The sequence below is a fragment of the Aethalodelphis obliquidens genome, unplaced genomic scaffold (genome assembly GCF_003676395.1).
Source record: "Aethalodelphis obliquidens isolate GAN/ISIS:26980383/991018 unplaced genomic scaffold, ASM367639v1 scaffold36, whole genome shotgun sequence".
NCBI classification, from domain to species: Eukaryota; Metazoa; Chordata; class Mammalia; order Artiodactyla; family Delphinidae; genus Aethalodelphis; species Aethalodelphis obliquidens.
This window is the reverse complement of record NW_020837980.1, coordinates 9,114,489-9,135,095: the sequence shown is the minus strand read 5'-3', so window position 1 is coordinate 9,135,095 and position 20,607 is coordinate 9,114,489. Positions and strand designations below refer to the sequence as shown.

The 20,607-nt window shown below is 34.8% G+C and overlaps 1 protein-coding gene across 1 annotated transcript in view; it reads right to left on the bottom strand.

The window, feature by feature from the left end:
• SOX5 (SRY-box transcription factor 5) overlaps positions 1-20,607 on the bottom strand; it is a 399,232-nt gene that overhangs the window by 338,178 nt on the left and 40,447 nt on the right. The window contains exon 2 of the mRNA XM_027129433.1: positions 7,288-7,414. Within this exon, the coding sequence (XP_026985234.1) occupies positions 7,288-7,414 (127 nt within the window). The remainder of the gene's footprint in view (positions 1-7,287; positions 7,415-20,607) is intronic.

Here is a 20,607-nt window from a genome sequence, read left to right as displayed (position 1 = left end):
CAATGTGTATGTATTTTTTGATATCTGGGAATCTAGTAATTTTCTTATGGGAACAACTTCATATTAATATGTTTCTGATCCCCACAGATGAGATACCTTTCAACTGTGAATCTCCTTAGCACTTGTTAGCCTGTATCAGGGTTCTAATATTTTATATTACAATCTCGTGATTTCTGTGCTTATCTTACCTCCATACTACATAAAAAACTACATGAGGGAACAGCCTAATTCTTACTCATTTCTGCATCTCTGCTGATAGGTATTCATTGTATATATTTGAGTTGGATCTTTCCGCAAGACCCCTATTAAATGAAAGCCATTAAATTCCATTAGACAAAATCTTCTTAAGCAAGCACATTTTGCCCCATTACCACAGCATTAGAAGTTCTTACTCATTCCCGTCACTGCATAGCACTCTGTGAAGAAGCTAACACTAGACCCTCATTAAGTGTCCTGAACTATCTCGCAATTCCCTCATAGCGCTTTTTTTTTTTTTCATGTGAGAGTACGTTCATTAATTTCTCAAGGCTTAGTTAGCTTCAAACTCAAAATAGTACTTCAAATACTGTGGACATCATATGAATCAAGGTTTTATGGCAACAGGACAAAACCAGATCTATTGCACAACTTAATCCAGTGGCTTTGATGGACCCCAAACGATTGTTCTTCACATGTCCTCATTCCTTCTAGCCCTGGGGGTAATTTTCAGAAACAATGCAAGTGTAAAGATTGAACCACTTACATTCAAACGCAAGCCTAGGGTTTTATCTAGATAAACAGGTGTGGTATTTTCTGACAACATTTACAGAATAATGTTTGTAACAATGTAATTTCATTGTATGATAAACATCAATTTAGCATAAAAAACAAATTCAAACTTGTCACCATTTTCACCTTGTTTCAGTTGAATTGGCCTTGTTCAGATAAGCAAGCCTATCTCTTACAAAAACAACAGTTTATAGATCAAGTGTGTGAAATTGGGTATGTGTGTGTGTAGAATTATACTGCCTACTCTCATAATTTTATACTGCCACACTGCACATATGGTTTCCAAGCTTACTTTATCTGAATCTTTCTGAATCTATTCTCCATGCTATTAAACTGAGCACATTCCACATCATTCAAAAGTAATTACATTTTTGTCTAGAGTGTAGGAGAATGCTCTTTCTAAACAATGAAATTCTCATTATTAGAACTGGCAAAATAACCGTACTCGTGTTAACAACAGTATGCATTATACCATCACAATAACTTAGGCTAAGTTTGATGTACAAAGGTAACCAGAAATTTAAGAGCTTATAAAAACCACCATATAAAAATAGGAATCTTTACCATACTATAATTAAGGTCCTATTCTGTGACTTATTTTTAAATAACACATGCAGTTTTCTCTTTTCCTTCTTAAGTTTTCTGAACAGTACTTCACACATAAAATTATCCTAGTCAAACATCGAAAATGCATTACTAACAACTGTCAGATTGTAAGCAAAATTTATATAAAGGTTATTTCAAGACACAGCTATCATATAGCAATTAAAATTATATTGGGTAAATAAAGAATCCTAGGAGTTGACAGTGAGCCTGAGCAAGTAAAAGCCTCTCTCTGTCGTGTGCACTGAATGAATTCTTGTCAGGGTTTAAGTGTTTAAGGTTGCATTTCATACACTGGAACCTTGCTATAATTTTATACTTGGTTCTCAGTTATATGTCCAGCTTCTATAGAAGATCAACTTAAAAAGACACCTTTTTCTCCTTCTGCTGGACTTTACAAAGAAACTGACTCACATTGAATGCTGCTTTATGATAACTATTGACCCTGCAGTGTTTAAACACATTAACATTAAGATACAGCAACTTATTAAACCTAATCAATACATCATATACCCAGAGTTAACAATCCCAGGAAAATCTTATCAATATAAGCAGTAACTGAGATAATAGAATATATTATAGCATCACATTTCCAAATCCACTGGATCTTTAAATGCTAAAAAAGTATATGCAAACATAGTATTTATTTCATTTGAAATTCAGCTGTCTGTAGAGAGAACAACCCAAGTTATTTTTTAATATTGTATTCTTAAAATAAATAACTGTATGCTTTAAAAATCAATCTTGGGAAGCAGCCACTCTTCGGTTATACAAAACTGTTCACTTAACTCAAGAGGAACTTAAATCAAAAGAGAGTTTGGTTGAGATAAAAGAAAACATTTTATGGGGGAAAAAAATAAAACTGATTATTCAGTAACCACAGGTGGTCAAGACTTTCATTTCACATCACATTTGACACTAGAACAACCATCTAACCAGCAGAAGTAGCATGCAACCAGACACAATGAGCACCAGCATGGCTACCATAGAGTCCCCTGGCTGCCTCTCATGCTGCTACTTGATTTCTCTTCAGACTTACTCTGTTTCCTTCTGGTGCTCATAAATAATCAAATTGACTGACATGAGGAAATGTTCTGGATAGTCTTCTGCATCAAGAAATAAATCCATCTATATCAGAACTATCATTAAAGATGAGCCAGGGGGCTTCCCTGGTGGCTCAGTGGTTGAGAGTCTGCCTGCTGATGCAGGGGACACGGGTTCATGCCCCGGTCCGGGAAGATCCCACGTGCCGCAGAGCGGCTGGGACCGTGAGCCACGGCCACTAAGCCTGCGCGTCCGGAGCCTGTGCTCCGCAACGGGAGAGGCCACACAGTGAGAGGCCCGCGTACAGCAAAAAAAAAAAAAAAAAAAAGAGCCAGAAGAGCCAGAAATTATAGTGTCTCTTGCTTGTCTCTGAAACTCTGAAGTGACAGCCTCCAAACTCCTGTTAAAAAAAGAGGCAGAGGGGACAAGAAGGGTAGATTTGCCCTTCATAAACATAAAGCCCGGGACTGCATTTCCACTCAGGTCATAACCAGACTTGCCAACCTTGCCTTTTAGCTTTCTGAAGATTATATGGGAAGCAAATGTTGCTATCAATTGCTTGGCAAAATGATGAGAGCTTCCGAGAAGGCCCAGCAGAAACAGTCTTTTTCATATTTATAATTATGTGTCTCAATCTTATATTGATTAGAAATCTGACAGTATTTTATAATTATGACATTATTATAATTACATATATAATAGTTATATAATATATATAACTATATATGTTATAATTATAATTATCTGACAGTATTTATATGTGTATAATCTGCTTATGAAAGTTCATCTATAGTGCCTTCTGAACAGTGAGTATAGAAGGAACAGAAGGACTTGTAGTATTTACACCAGTTACAGCTGTTTGGGGAGTTACTCTTAGTTAGCCACTTAGCTTATTTCTCCAAAATATTAAGGCAAAAAATACGACTTCAGAAAGGAAGAACTACATCTTTATCTGACCCAATTCCAAACCTTAACACTTGCATACCCTGAATATGAACATAGGACCCTAATTCCCCAAAATCTTTATATGGCAACAGTCATGAGGTGTACAGAACTTCTATCTCAGGAAATATTTTCTAACCTAAATTTTATACTGAAAGCATTTCTCTATAACTTCAAGTCAGCATTAAAGGGATTTCTCAAAAGTTTTACTTTGTCTCTAAACTATGTGGGCAATACAAAATGTAGACCTCTCAACACCTCTCTTTGGAGTATGAATGTCACACATAAACCAGCAATGAAATCTGGAAAGCTGTTTTTTTTTTCCATAAATTGAACTCTATGATATAAAAACCATGAAATATTCTCTCTGTTTTCAAAAATATTGAATAGGAAAACAAATAAAGAATGTATTTTACTATTGAAAATAAAAGGACTTGTTATGTGAATACGACAATGGCCTAGTATCCAGAAAAAAATACAAAGAATGTGTTGAATAACAATTCTGTGAATGTATTCAATCATTTTGATAAATGGGTAAAATATATCTTAATCAGCTTAATAGCTGAATATATCATGACTATTGTAACATACTTTCTGCACAGTAGTAGATTCTACTTTAGTTCTAAAATTTCTAGAAAATCAGCATATTCACCATGAATAACATCTTAACAACTTTGTTCAAAACATATTTCCTACTTAATCATCCATATAAACTCTGCCATTTAATCAGTACTCATAAATTAAGTATCTATTATATGCTAGGTATCAGAACTACAAATGTGTATGTGCGTGTGCATGACTGTGCCTTTAAGGAGGAATACAGTGCATAGAAAGCCAGACATGTAAACACACAAATTATAATACAGACCACGAGAAAAGACATAAACAAGTACCATGGATAAAAGAATAATGCAGCAACCATTCTGCCTTGGGAAGTCAGTGAAAGCATCTAAAAAGAAGCAATTTTGAACTCAGTCTCGTGGTAGAAACACAATTCACCAGGACTGTAAAACATGAAAAAGAGTTTTCCAGCTAGAAAGAATAAGTATGTGTCATTTGAGGCCACCTGGTATGTTTATGAACATATATGAAAATCTTTGCATGACTGAAGCACTGGGTCTATGGTGGGATGTGGCCAAAGAGGAGACAAAAGCCATATTTTGGTGCTGGTCTATATAGAGTTTCATGCTAAGATAGTTTTAGACTAAACCCTGTAGGCAACAAGGACATACACTAGTTTCCAAAGCGGGATAAATAATCCAACTCTTTTCTCAGGGAAATAAGTCTAGTGGAAGTTGAAAGGAAGACTGGAAAGAGGAGAGGCTGGAAGTTTGAGATCATAGAGGAGACTCTTCAACTGTCAGAGATGAAAAGCTGGTGGAATCAAGAAACTTTTGAGGCAGAAACAAATTTAGAAATCAATTAGATATATAGTAAGAGAAAATATCAGTGCTGATGTCACTAAAACTAAGTTAAATCATTTGTATACCAAGTGTATTAACTTCAAGAACAGTAGACCTTAGTCTTTTTTGGGCTACAGATTTACTTGAGAATCTGGTGAAAACCAAAACCCTACTCACATGTGTGCACATACAGAATTCTCCAGTCATCTTCAGGAGATCCGCAGACCAGAGTTAAGAACTTCTCTCCTAGATAAAGCTGCTTGAGGAAAGGAGTTGTGCCTTATGCAAATCTATTTCCATAGTGCACAACAAAAAACTTGGTACAAAGTAGGCAGTTCATAGGTTTCATTTAGTTAAGCTGAATTCTCCATTACAAACTGAATGATTTCATTTCCACTAACACCCTGCATCAAAGCATCCACTCATGCCAACTATAGTATGTAATTTAATATACTTTTCTCATACCCATCCTTGAGTATTTAAGATAATTTCTCCTTTATCTTTCTGGTATTCTTCTAGTAATAATTATTTATATTCACTCCTTTAAATGTGTGTGTTTCTGTTTATAACAGTAGTACAGGAAAACCAAACCAAGAAGCACTCTCCATAGGGTCTCCCTGAAAGAAGGCAACGGTCAAAATATTGAGAGGGAAAAAGCATGAGAACTGATGCAATGTCAAACGGGGAATGCGACCTCTCTACCCTGTTGAGCTGCATACTACCATTTTCCCCCTTTCTTTTCCTAGTTTAACCTTTGTGAGAGGAGGCGAAGAAGTTACATCACTGCACGTAACTAACATGAATTCACAGTAGAGGGAAAAAAAGGAGGAATTATGGATTTAATTTACCAAATAAGAGATGATCAGAAAAATTAAATATGTGTGTACTCTTGTGAAGAGCTTATAATGTTTATAAGCATGGAATCCAAAGCCAGAATGCCTGGGTAAACCCTGGTTCTCCCACTTACTAGCTGTGATCTGGAGCAAACTATTTAACCTCACTGTGCCTCAGTTTCCTCCTCATCTGTAAAGTGGGATTAATGATAACACTTCATTGAATTATTGTGAAGGTTAAACGAGTAATATATGTCACGTGCTTGAAACAACACATCTGTAAAAGCGCTATATAAGTGTTAGTGAAAACGTTGTTTTCGGTAAGAAAATTTTGGCACACAGTCAAAAATACCCAGAGAAATTCTGACCTATGAGGCTTAAAATGTTGAATGGCACTAGTTAAATCTAATGTGAATTATCAAAGAACAGTGTTTATTTCCCAGATATTAGAAGATAATCTGATTCTTCTTGCTGATTTAATTCCACATTGCATATGTAATGCAATGACATACACAAGTGGGCATATTTCAGGACTGAACATGTTTATGATATGTAATAATTTCCTAGAGAAGGCCAAAAAAACAAACAAAACAAAAAAAAACGAAGGATTTAACAGAATCAGAGCTGTTCTTAAAGGTATGAGGATGTGTGATGAAATACTTTTGTTGGTGTGATCTGGTTCAAATTAACAGCACTGACCTCCTTGAAGTAGAAGGGCCACAAAAAATGTGACATCCACCCAAGAAGCCATGTTGAAAAGGCGAGGGTGGCTTTACTGGCACCTAAGTGCCCTGCTACCTTGCTGGCATGCTGATTCTATGCATTTAAGCTCCAAAGAAGAACCTAAAGGCCTCATTTATTTGTTTGTGTGTCTGCTGTTTAAGGTTCAGCCAAAGATGCTATGCTGCCTTCTTCCCTCTCATCCATGAAACCACAGCTTCATAATCCTCTGCAGTGATCCAGACCCCAGGATGAAAGGCCAGATAAATTATCCTGAGCTCCAAATTCTAGAATAGGAGGTACCAGGGAATTACTGAATTATCAGAGCAATGGAGTGAATGAGACTGAATTAAAAATTAGCGCAGTAACATTAGAAAAGTATTGTCTCTTTGAAACATATTCTTCTGTAATATTCCCAGTACGTAAGAAACACTGGAATCCAATCTGGGCAAAGCAGAAATTGAAAAAGCACTGATTTATCATGGTGGAAATGTTCAAACTATGTTGCAGCTTTATCTGGAAAAATATTTTTCTAGAAATATTATGATACCTAACTTTCATGAGGACTAATTTTAAATGTGTTACTTTAACATTATTCTTATATTATGTTTTTCCCCTAATTAAGTTGGGAGTGCCTCAAAAGCAGAATTCTTGAAAAACAAAATCAAAACAAAACAAAACAAAAATAGCCTATTTATACTCCCTACTGGAATCAATTTACTTATTAAGAATTTAAGATGTTAGGAGTGAATCTTGTGTATGGCTGTTAAGTAGATGATAATTACAAAGCCTAGGACTGAAGCTAAACTACTAGAGGAGTAGACTGGTCACAAAGTGAGTGTAGGCACAATAGACCATGAGAAACCTACCATTGTATTGTGCTGAGAAGTGGGAGTCCTATGGCCACAAGTCTCTTGCGTCAGCAGAGAAACTGGCTGAAATTCCTCAGAGTGAGGCTTGTTGGGAAAACTCACATGCAAGGGAAGGTGAAAGGCTGGGAGCCCGTCACTCTCCTCTTCTTCCACTTTCTGTCTGCTTGTCACCATGGCTACCTCTCCATCTGCTTCCCCATACGGAGAGGCTGGTCGCTTGGAAGACATCCTGGAAGGAACAAAAGAGGAGAAAATAATGAAACCTCCACATAAATCCTTAATGCCGTTATTGTGTGGTTAGGGGCCATTGTAACAGAAATGCCTTTTTGTGCTGGCAGAGAGCAGGAAACCATCCAAATACCACTGCAAAGCACACGCAATCAGAAACAATGGCCAAGCAGGTAGCAACAGAACAGTGCTTGTTTGTTGTTAAGAATAATACACTAATATAGCACTCTCTTGTATTCTGGCTTCTTAAACAAGAGAATTCACCTAAAAACACTGCATAATGAAAGACTGTTCCATTTTAAAAGAAAGAAAAATACCCATCTCATTTTACACTTTGATAGACCTTATTGAAGACAGGACATCTATGAATAGCAAATACTGTTGGCAGTTAAAAGAAGAGAAATAACTAAAATTTCTTTCATCAAAAAATAAAGTAAATGGATGGTTGCCATTATAATGATTTGCATTTTATTAAAAGTAAGATTATTATAAAATGTAGAAATATTTGTTATCAGCAAACCTCAGATCACAAAACAAAGTTTGATATTTGTTTAAAGCTTATTAAGAACTGAATAAATTTTACAATCACTGTTAATTCTGAAACATTTGAGGATTTTTCTCTCTCACCTCCCCATCACCCAATTTTGGCATTTAGTTCTAATATAAAATTTGCAAGTAGTAAAAAAGGTAAGAATATAAAACTATTTCAGTTTTATTTCCACAGTTCCATGAAATATTTAGATGTGGATTCTCAGATTTATTTATTCCTTAGAATACCTAAGTAAAAGAAAAAAATCAAATAAGGAAGTTTTGTTTTGAAGAGCTAATGCCTATAGGACAATGCACTTAGATAACTGAACAAAAATTAAATATTTTTTTGTACTTGGGTCTGGTTGAGAATGTTATCAGAGGTTAAAAAATAAGTGGCAAATATTTTTAGTTAAACATAAGAAATCCTTTTCTTTTCATTAAAAGTTTTACGTAGGAGCAGTACAGAGTTAAAATTTTTTATTTAAAAAAAAAAACCTCTCTTGGATTTACAACTTGACCTGAACTTGAAAAAGCCCTAATTTTTGTTCAACAAACAAAGAGTGTTTACAGAATCATCCATTCGTACCCTAGACCAGTGGAATAGGAGGCAGGAAAGTTAACTGCCACATCGCTTCCTTCATATATATCACTGATTTTTAAACTTAAAATGTACTACCAGAAAAGGGGCCTCTAATCACCATTGAATAATACTGTTCTTAGTGTTAGACGTTTAAAAAGAAAAGTGTATTCAAGGGCTGAATATATTCTATGAAGATATAATAGCACAGTAGAAAGAAATAAAGGGAATTAAAATACTGATTCTGCTATTTACTACATGTGAGACTTACTTTAATCTCTATTTCAATTTACTCACCTTTAAAGTGAGATGTCATATCTACTTGTAATACTTTTTTGAGAAGGAACTGTTTCCATATGAAAAGTGACTTGTAGAGCACTTTGCTAGGAGTAGACACTCAGTAAACAATAGCTGGTGTTTATTTTACAAATTTTAAAACTACAGTGTGACCCACCCCCCTCAAAAACAGAGAAGACAAAAAAAACCTCCAAAATAACAATGCAGATTGCCTTCTAAGACTTAAAACTGTAAAATCAACATAAAATACACAGTCTCCCAACAGAGAAATGCTCCCTGTCCAGTCATACTTGACAGTAAACTGATCAAATGTATTAGCAAGTGTTAAAGAAAAAATGTTAATAGCAGAGGTCTTGATCAGCTGAATAACAGAGGAAAAGGAGGAAATGATAGTGGTTACCATGAAAGCACTGTTTAAAAGAGAAGCAGACTGGGCCAGCACATTTCAGGTATCTTTAGTTCTGATCTCATTACCAAGGTTTACTCCAAGTATACTCTAAGTATGTAGAAAGAGTAAGGGGCTGGAGTTAACAGACTTAGAAAAGTCTTAGTCTTGTTGGCGACACCATATCTATCACCAAATTGATAGATTAAACTATACATAGTAACTCTTAACACTAGAGAGATTTAACTACCACTGTTTTGTTTCCACGCTCTCCAAGCGAACCTCTGATTCCCGTAAAGAGAATGGAGTAACAGAACAGACTTAAAATACGTAAGGTCTTTGAGAAGTGATCTATCAGATTAAATCAATAAAGAGACTTTTAATTATTTCTTGGTTTCACATGAAGCTTGACTATAAGGAGATCATTCATTTATTACATAAACCATAGTATTTAGGGTCTGTGTGGGCCTTACTATTCTTGCTGGAATTAACAGTCTGGTATTTTGGAGCCTACCTCAGTCTTACGTATAATCAGTCTCTTAACGGTCTGAAAATTCCAGGCTATTATCCAGAGTCAGTTTCTGGGTTATCAAAGCAGAAAGCTGGCTTTTCCTAAGTTAATACAATTCTATGACTTTCAGAAGGCATGACCTTTTTGCTGACTTCTATTTCATTAACATCATTATTAATAATGATTATGAAAATTAAAAGTCTAAAAGTAGACATAAGGTATATAAGGTAGATAGTTAAGATATTGCTATTCTCAAGACTTCTAGTTCTTTCAATATCTAAATTATCTTTATATCCAACTGGGTAAACAGTCTCTCCATTTACATATCACTCTATGGAGAAAAAAGTATAAGGTCTAAAACACCATGAAGGAGGCATGGTGCCAAAAGGCAAATTGATCCTAAAATATTACATATTTCATCTTTATTTCAACTCCATTTTCAGAGACTTATAGAATGCTCTTAAATGTGTTGGACTTAAGAGTATTTTTATGCAGTTCAGGTAAAAGATTTCTTAAAGATTTTTTAAATTATTAGAATAAAAATGACTGTGGTTACAGTTCAGTAATAGGCTAGAAAATGAGGAAAAAGTAAAATACGTAAATTATGTAAAGAGCTATCAATCTGTTGGTTACATCATCTATGTTTAGTCTACCAAAGTTTGTCTACCAAAGGGTTTCATTTTGGATAGAAGAAAGTCTCAATTTAAAAAAAAGCATTAAGGAGGCACTGAAAATTTCCATGTATTGTCTGTGTGGGATATGTAGGGTTCCAATACCTGCAGCTTCCACTACACGTCTGTGCTACAGTCCAAGGACACCTTAGAACAACTTGAGTATCTAGGCTGAGCTATGCTCTTCTGTATTCATTCAGAGATGATTTTTGTCATTCCTGTGGTAGGTGCTAGACCTACCAATGAACAAAACTCAGACTTCAAAGAACCTGACATGAGACTGACAAATACAGTCTAGTGTGAAACTAACTTCTGGAGTTAGTTTATAACTATCACTGTTATAGTTTATAATAGTAGTCTTTAACTCACTTTTTTGTGTGTGGACAAGAAAATCTACTTGAAAGAACTGATGTCTAATTCCAGGACCAAAGGGAATCTTTAAATCATCAACAACCCTGTACTCACTACCTACTATGCGCAAGACTATTCTCTAATGGGAATAAAAAAGTGTAATTCAGGGTCTCTGCTTTAAAAGCTTATGAATGGGACTTCCCTGGTAGCGCAGTGGTTAAGAATCCACCTGCCAATGCAGGGGACATGGGTTTGAGCCCTGGCCTGGAAAGATCCCACATGCCGCAGAGCAACTAAGCCCGTGCGCCACAATTACTGAGCCTGCGTGCCTAGAGCCTGTGCTCCACAACAAGAGAAGCCACCGCAGTGAGAAGCATGCTCATCGCAAGAAGAGTAGCCCCAGCTAGCCGCAACTAGAGAAAGCCCACGCGCAGCAACGAAGACCCAATGAAGCCAAAAAAATAATAAAATAAAATAAAAAGCTTATGAACTGTTTGTGAAAATTTTAAATAAAACGAGAAATAATGATGAAAGACAGTTCAGGTTAAGGGCCGAATGACATTATAATTAAGCACCCGAGGGCTTCATGAAGGCCAAAGGATTGTGAAATGCTTCAGGGAATCACTGAACAGTTGGATTTTGAGGGAAAAGAAGGACAAACAGAAACCTTGGGATAAAATGGAGATGGAACCTTACGTAGGAAGTCATGATAAAAGAAAAGATGCAGAGATGGTTTTAGGATGTATAATATAAATTTAAGTTTCAAGCTTACTTAGGAAAAGGGGAGACACAGGAATATAGACTAAATCCCATTTCTAGTCTATAACATTCCTGGAGTTGCTGAGTTACATGAATGTAATAGATAAGAAAGAGACTCCCTTGTAAGGGGCAACTTGGTCTTACAAGGAGTCACTTTTCCTTCAGCTGTCCCTGTAGAAATCTGCACAATCAGGCTACTCTAGTCCATACGTGAAAGTAATTTTAAAACTACTGGAGTCCTTTGCTATTGGCTAAAGGCTATGTAAATAGGATGTCCCCAACTGTATTCAGATATATATAGCAAACTTAGGGGTAGAGTAAATAAAAGACGTAATAAGACTGCAACAGAAATCTAAACCAGTGGTTTTCAACTTTGAATACACATTGGAACTATATGGAGAGGTTTAAAAAAATACTGCTGCCTGGGTCTCACTGCCAGACATTTTGATGTTATTGGTTTCAGAATGCACACAGGGTATCAGAAATTTTTAAAGCTTCCAGGTAATTCTAATGCACAGTTAAGGTTGCAGACCCACTGTCTGTCAGAATAATGCCTCTCACCAAAGATGTCCAAATCCTAATCCCTGAAACCTCTGAATATGTTTCCTTATAAGGCAAAGGGACTTTGCAGCTACGATTAAGTTAAGGATCTTGGGATAAGGAGACGATCCTGGATATTCTGGGTGGACCAAAAGTAATCACAAAGATCCTTATAAGGGTGGGAGGCAGGAGGATCAGAGTGAGAGAGAGAGAGATTGGAAGATACCATGTGGCTGGCTTTGAAAATGGATGATGCGGTCGTGAGCCTCTTAGGAGGTAGAAAAGGTAATGAAACAAACTCCCCCCTAGAGCCTCTAGAAAGAATGAGCTTTGCCAACACCTTGAATGTAAGACTTCTAACCTCTAGAACTGTTAAGTGAAAACATCTGTATTGTTTAATGCACTAGACGTGTGATGATTTGTTACAACAGCAACAGGAGACTAATTCACCACTAACTTAAATATATTTCTGTCATACTTGGTACTTTCTCAATCTGAAGTCCTCCTACCCCATATATACACTTTCTTGTTCCCTCACTTCATTTAGTTTTCTGCTCCAACATCCTTCCTCAGCCTTTCTCAGCTGACATATTTAATTATTTTATTTCTTTGTTTATCTGTCTCTCCCACTATGAGATCCAGGAGGGCAGACTTTAGTTTTGTCCACAGCTACTTACCCAGGACTTATAATCCTTTCTGAAAATAGTAGTCTTTCAATCAGTATGTGTTCAATGAAAGCTACTAATTAAAACCAGCAACTCTCTTACTATTCTCTAACTGTAGATAGTTGTAAGATCTACTCTTACAGGACAAGTATGCTTAGAAAATGCTTTAATATTGTCAGAAAAAACAGGAAATCCAGCTCAGTGATAACACTATATTTCTTTTCAATAATTTCTATGTAAAGGAATTGGTAAACCTTGTTTAATCAGGTTTCTTAAGTACTTGTAAAAAAAATCCTACAGTTCTTTTTAAAATGTAATAAGTAAAAGACTATAAAAGTGAAGTAACTTTATAAAAACTGTTACAGAGTTAATTATTAATAGGTCTATTATTGAGGAATCATCTACTTACTGCCTTAAACTTAACTCTTATCTGCTCAGGATATTTTCTTTGCTGCAATTATTCTGGAAAATGACAACATGCACAAGGTCAAAGAAATGTGTATGTGGAACAAGCACAAAATGGAAGACTTAGAATGGGAACTGCTTTCTGTATATAATAGTTACCCTTTAAAGTTTCTGTATTTCTCTAAACATTTTAACCTTTGACTAGTTAATTCAGAGATAAAGTCCTAGGAAGCAGTGCCTTCTACTGGTTATTCTTTTGGAATGATAATATTGTTTCCTTTAAGGTTTGCAGTTATGCATAAAAAACTATAAAAAATAATTATCTCTAAAAAAACAAACTAAAATCCCAGGTTGTATAGTATACAAAGCCTTCCCTAACCACCATGGTTGAAGTGGCTTTTCCCCACCTCAAACTACATCATCAACTCTTGCTAGAGGCCACCTGAAAAAACTGAACATCAGTATAACCTACGACATTGATTCAATAGCTTATTTTTTTTTCCTATCTTCTTATTAGTATCTAAAACTAGAACACAAGATTTTAACAAGTACAGGTCTGTTTTTGACCACTTCATGTGATTTTTCCGAGCTGAACATGTCTTTCCAAATTGTATTTTTTTCCCTAAATAGTCTAATCCTCTATACTGAATGAATTACAATTAATTATATGGCAGCACAATTCCTAGTACATAGTTGGCACTCAACGTATTTTTATATGAGTAAATGAATGAATTGCCTGAGTGTCAATTTTGTGTCAGGCAAGTTACCTTTGTGTTATGGAGGAAACAGGCAACTTAGATATGAAGAGCCTTCTGGTTTACTTTTAAGGATGTACTGTAGAGATGGAAAGAGAAGACATATATCCACTCATTCACACATTCATTCATGGAAGAACATTTATTGAAAGATTATCATGTGCTTATAGATAGAAATATAATTAAGAAATCCAGAAAGAATATTTTAATGTAAATGGCTTTTTATAAATATGAGTACTATGGGGGATAGATAATAGAGAGATAATGTCCTGCTTGAAATAATCAGAGAATGCTTCCTACATATCAGGAGAATTCAACAGGGCAATGAAGGATGGATCAGAATCAAATAGACACAGAGAAGAGAAGATTCCAGATAGGAGAATGACATTAGCAAATTAAAGAAATTTATAGAATGATACAGGATAGTGAGTAGAATGGTTTGGTTCAAGCAGTAGATTCCAGGAGGAGTAAAAGCAGATAAGGATGGAAGGTAGGTACCAGATGATAGTGATTCTGGCTAAATCCTAACAATTGTGAACGGCTACACCAAATGTGAAATTGATACTGAAGGTATAAGGAGACTGGAGATGATTTCTGAGCTACACAGTAACATAATCAAAATTACATTTTAGGAAGAAAATCCCTCAGAAATTAGTAACTGATAGAAGTTTGAGGGTGGAAACCAGAGAAGGGGAATGAGTAGGTGACATAACTCAAGGATAAACAGATTACTTGACTGTGTAATTTACAGAACAATACTGCTAATAAGAAAAATACATAAATTAGAAAGAAAGGTCAACTTGGAGACAAATATTAAATTCAGTTTTAGAAAAAAATCCTTGTTGATTGGAGGATTTTAGAAAGAAATAGCAGATAATCAGAAAACGCGGGACTTCTGTGGGAGTAACTCAGTGTAATCTTTTAAACACAGGTAGAAAGTTAACCAATAATTGTAATTATTTCTCATTGACTTCCTCCACAATGTTCTGATTCAGTATTTTTATTATTCTTGATTTATAAAACAGAAAACTGAGTCATAAAGTGGTTAAATATCTTTTGTTACACTATTCGGTCTTTGCACTATAATAAACAGCAGTTCAAGAACAGAACTGTCTCTCCAAGAGAAAAAACAGAGAGAAAATAGAGAATTGGGAAGTGGGGCGGCGGGGGGGGATCTGAATTTTGTAGTCCATCAAACTTTGGGAGACCAGTATATGAAAAGGACTGAGCACAGAAGACAGATAAAGAGAAGTCAAAGTGATATACAAAAAATGTAATTATTCTCTAAACGATTCTATAAAACTAAACATTCAGAATATGAACTTTAAAAATTCTGGACCATGACGTTTATTTAATTTATAACTTCCATTGGTTGCTCTCCTAAATACTCACTTTTAATATTCACCCCCTCATGTTAAATTTTAAGCATGGCAGAACACATTTCAAAAACAACTAAAGTATTTGAAAGGATGCATCTTCTTTTACAAAAGAAAAATTACAAAATAAAATAAAAATTGGTAACCTTTCATATCCAAAGATTATACTACTTTTCTAGAAGTTATGTGCCACTAGTTTTTCTAGTAATAAAACTACTTGTTCAGAACATTTACATTTACTTGTCTGGTTGCTTTTGTAATTAAAGTTATTGTGAGAAGGTTGATCAAGATTAGGAATTAAACTCTACTGTTTTTCAAAGATTTTTTTCACAATAGAATGTTACCTATTCCATATGGGGAATCAACATAGACATTTAGCATGAATGGACAGGTTTTAATTCATATGAATGAAAATACCAACACTCCTTTGTGACTTATAGATTTACACAAACTTAGCATATCATTTTATTAAAGAAAAAAATCAGTTTCATTATTTTTATCTATAAATCTCAACTATTATTATTTATATCGTATGGTTTATGCTTTCTTTTTCCCTCTTCCATGTTTTGATCATCTTCATTTTCCCACTAAGTTTAGAGTCAGCTGGGTGTTTGCCCTGTGAATTCTATGTAAACTCTGTAACCAAGTCTGTCATATATAATATTCAGAGGTCTCTTAGATAGAAAATTGATTTGTGGTAAACATGTAGTCTTTCAAGTGTTTACATTTTTCTTCTCTTTTCTATAAATTTTCTTTGCCATCAGTTTCTCTTATAGAACATGCCAATCTATACTCTCTATCCATTGCTTCCCACATACAAAGACCACATTCATTATACTGTCTTTTAAAAGCATGAACAAGTTCATCAGGTCCTGGCATACACTATAAATGGAAGCAGAAACACAGATTTCATAGAAATATAAAAACAGACAACACAGGGTAATAAATAAGACTAGATTCCCCTGTAAGCTTTACTATATACACTTCACCAGAAACTTATTTCTACTAGTACTTACAAACACAATTTACCACATTGAAATCTAAAAACAAAAGCAATTTTTGAGCTATAGCTACTTAAGATTAAATTTATTATTCTGTTTTGAAATATAATTTGAATTTACAGAAAATTTAATAAATGTTACAAAAGTTTAAACTGTACTTAAAACTGTGTTAATTAAAAATGTTGTAGTCACCAAGAACTTTCAAAGTGACCTTTACCAGGGCTGAACCCCGTGTTTACCTTGTCATATGTTTGGTTTCTGAGATGCTCTCTTCACTGAGATCAAGTAGTTCCTTATGTTCTTCCCTTCTCTCTGATAAGAAGAGCACCACTCTGAACTGCTTCACCACCTTTCTGCCTTCTCTTTACTAGCATCCCTCTCTCACCGAACAGTTTTCCCCAGCCTTGTCCAGTCAGAGAAAGAGGAGAGGATAAGAAGAGAAAAAATGAAGAGGTAGAGAGTTTTCAGAGGAAAAGGAAAAGGAAAAAGTATCAGAAATTAGAGAGAAGTAAAGACTCAGAAATAGAACTTAATTCTTGTCAATATCTGAAAGAAATGAGTTCCTCTTTATTAGTTGGACACAAGATATTTCAGAATTAAAATAAATGGACCTAAAGTATGCAATAAAACGAACTTTAAAATGTCCATTTGTTTTTGTGTTCTAAATGAGAGAGACAAATACCGAAGGTAAACATTTAGAAACAGTTGATGATAGCAAAATTGCAGGCTACAATGATTCAGAATTCAAAATTTGATTCCTTTTCTACTTTCTTTTACTGTCTCACTAATTGTAATCACTAAAAATTGACTCCAAAGTTAGACCACATGTTATTGGATGAAGATCGCAAGAAAGTTTTCTAAATAAGAAGATTGCTTTATTATGAGTAACCTAATAGCTGGGCTCTAGAGCCAAAACTTACCTAAATAAATGTATCTGCCAGCTAAAACTTACCATTTTATGTTTTACCATTTTATGTTTTAATTTTAAAGTTAAGTGCCTACAACAAAAGTATTCCTGATAAATAAAAAGGTAGAAAGAGTATTAAATTTAATTAAACTCTATTCTAATCATTCTATAATGTTCTAATACTTAGAAAAAATAGAGTTCATTATAAGTCTGATAAGACTGAAAGAAAACTGGTTAGGCAAACTTTTATGGCTCCAAGATACAGTCATTTTCATAAAGAGAAGAGCTAGTAAACGTTTTTACAGAACTCTATAGTCTTTTCAAGAACAATTATCAAAACTTTTCTCATCATTTACAGCCCAAGAATATGGTAATAAGCATTTTTTACTTTAAAAAACCCTAACTTTGACTTGTTCAATAATTGCTAAAATTTAATTTCCTTATCTCAAAAACAGTAACACCTATACTTGAGTTATTAAACATTTGATCAGATTCTTTTTAATCACCAAATACACTACATTTCAGCCAATCTACTTGAAGAAAACGATAGAAATGGTTAAGACCTTTAAATGTTGAAGAGAAATTTCTTTTACATTGTAGGTAAAATGACCAAATTAATGAGTCTGGAAGAAAAAAAAACATAAATACTAATCTGTTGTAAATTATTTAATTTGTGTATTGTTATACATATGTCATTAATCAGAAACAAACAGAAAAATAATGTTTAACCTTCAGCTACCTACAAGTTAAAAATGTTAAAAGTCCTTGTGTTCTGATTATTTAAAAATTATTTGAAATAATCTAGCATTAAGATTTGTGGTTCTGAAACTTGTTATTATAGTTAGAGAGGGTATACTCTTTAAGGAAATAAAAAGCTTTTTTCCATTTGAGCATGGGTTTAGCTCTAAGTCCACAGGATGTGGAGGGATGATTTAAATTTTACATCAAAATTGTGACTGCACTAGACTTTTTTCCCCTTTCTCAAGGGAGGCATTGTTCTTGCCTTTCCATAACCAGGCGTGACAGCGCCAGACTGGAGTCACAAGGCTGGTCTCTGAGTCAGCGTGAAAGTGCTCACCTCCTGAGTTTCCCCAGATGCTCGGCTCCTTGTGAGTCTGAAAGCCGAGCACTGAGTAGCCACACGCTCCATTCCTGGGACAGATACAGGATTAAAGGGGAAAATCTAGGGATTAACAAAAGCTATCTCTTCCTATACACCTTGTAAAACTCTTTTATTAATAATAAGAAGTAACAACAAAAAATGAGTACCATTTTTCTGAATCAAAAGTTGGGACAAATTGTCTAACAAGTAATTGTATGCTTTGAGTTAAAGAAATAAAGTCTAAAAAATCAGAAGCCTGTTGAAATTTTCTGAGACACATGGTTGCCACATGTATAAATTTCAGGTTATCCTTAGTTGGATAGAATAGTGGAAGAATAATGTATGAGATGTATAGCCATTCTCAAGATCTCTAAGAAGGTATCTTTAAAAGCTGTCTGTAGAATACCTGTGAAGGACAATCTTTTCTGCTCTCTATCAGAACAATTGCTAGTGAAACAGGGAGTAACTCAATTCCTATTGTTCTATCTTTGACCTTTTAGAGAAGTTTGAGAGGTGTCTTTGTGCGTGTGTGTGTGTGTGTGTGTGTGTGAGAGAGAGAGAGAGAGAGAGAGAGAGAGAGAGAGAGAGAAGAAGAAGAAGAAGAAGAAGAAGAAGAAGAAGAAGAAGAAGAAGAAGAAGAAGAAGAAAGAGGAGGAAGAGAGAAAAGACATTTACTGTCAAATTATATATTAATGGGCCTTAATATTCCGTCTTTTTTTACAGAACCTCTCTATTAAGGATTAGACAGGACCATTTTAATTTAACCATAATCATATGCTAACAACTTTCATTTACTATATAACTCAAAACTATTTGGTTGAAAGTTGTATGTATTTTGAAGGAAAAAATAAAGAATTATAAACAAACTTCTTCCAATTCATTAATTCATAAAAAATAAAGAAAAAAAGCCAAAGAAAATGTATTTCTAAATATTACTACTACAGTGAGTAGTACTAATGTCTTAATTATTGTTTTCTAAAATAATGCCAATTTTTTTCATGTTTACCTCACGAGGATGTATAAGTGTCTACATATGTTCACATATATACATGTGGACATGTTGGTAATAACCTATAAAAAGTTCACCCTACCTATCGTATTCATCGTAAAAGAAGATAGCATTTCATTCATGAACATCACTGGTCAGGTAAGGTGCATATGTCCAAAAAAAAATCAGTTTGAAATCTTTTCCACAATAATATCATTAAGTACTTATTTTGAGCGCCCCCCCCCCGCCCCCTGCACCGTCTCCTTATCTGCATGCGCTTCCTCTCACCGTCTCCACCCCCGCTCTTGCTCTCTCTCCCCTCTCACGTTACTGGCTAAGTCTAAATAAATAGCAAATTGTTCCATAATCAAAAGTGACTTATTCTTAGCATGGTAGATGTCTTGAAATAAAATCTGTGGCATGTTTAATTTATTTAGGATCTAATAATGATGACAAAAATAATTAAGTAACCAGTCTAGTTTTAATTTCTTTTGTTTTCAAAGGTCACTGTGAAATCGAGCAAGTTAAGCTTTCAAATGCAAGCCTCTAGAGAACGGTGTGTTGCTTTTCCCCAGCGGAAACAAGAAAGGAGGCTCACAGCTAAAAGAAGGACTGAACATCAGCGTCAGATTGCTTGAGAATGACTGTCGAAGTAGTCCAGTGAAGAAAAATATTATGACCCCTACCCTCTTTGGAATCCAAATAACCCTGACAAGAAAAAGTTTATACACTGCTCAACTCTGGTCAATTTAGGGGACTCATCCTTTCTCTCCATGCCCAATATAGACTTGGTTCCAGCCTGTTTCTACAACAGCTGTTGAAAATGAACAAAGTAGAAAATATTTATGTTATATTCAAAAGAGACAGCAAAGAACATATATACAGTGCACAGAGCTTTCCTAGGACAACAGCTTCTGATGTGAGAGACAGGCACACTAGGCAAAGACAAATTTTCTGAACTTCACGGCAAGATGAAGAATTTGCCATTATAATCTTGAGAAGTCCAAAAATAAGGGTGCAGTGCCAAAGACGATGAGCATCTATCAACCCAAACTCCAAAACAGCGGGATGCAGCTATGGTCGATGTTGTAAGAATGCTGAGCCTCTTCGTTTGGTTCCTTTCATGCCAAAGCTTCTTTGCTTGGATGAATATGAATTAAATCCATAAGCTTTCTTATTTTTCTAGCTTGACCTCTAAACTCATTTTACATCTTAACTGTTTATCTTCTTCCCCCATTAATCTTTCTGGTTTTAGCACATTCCCTGTTGTTTTTAGGGGGAAAAAAAAAAAAACTTTAAAAGTATGGTTCATATTGCCACTGTGGACGAGTTAGGAATGATAGCTCTTTTCTATAAATGGGTACAAACTAATC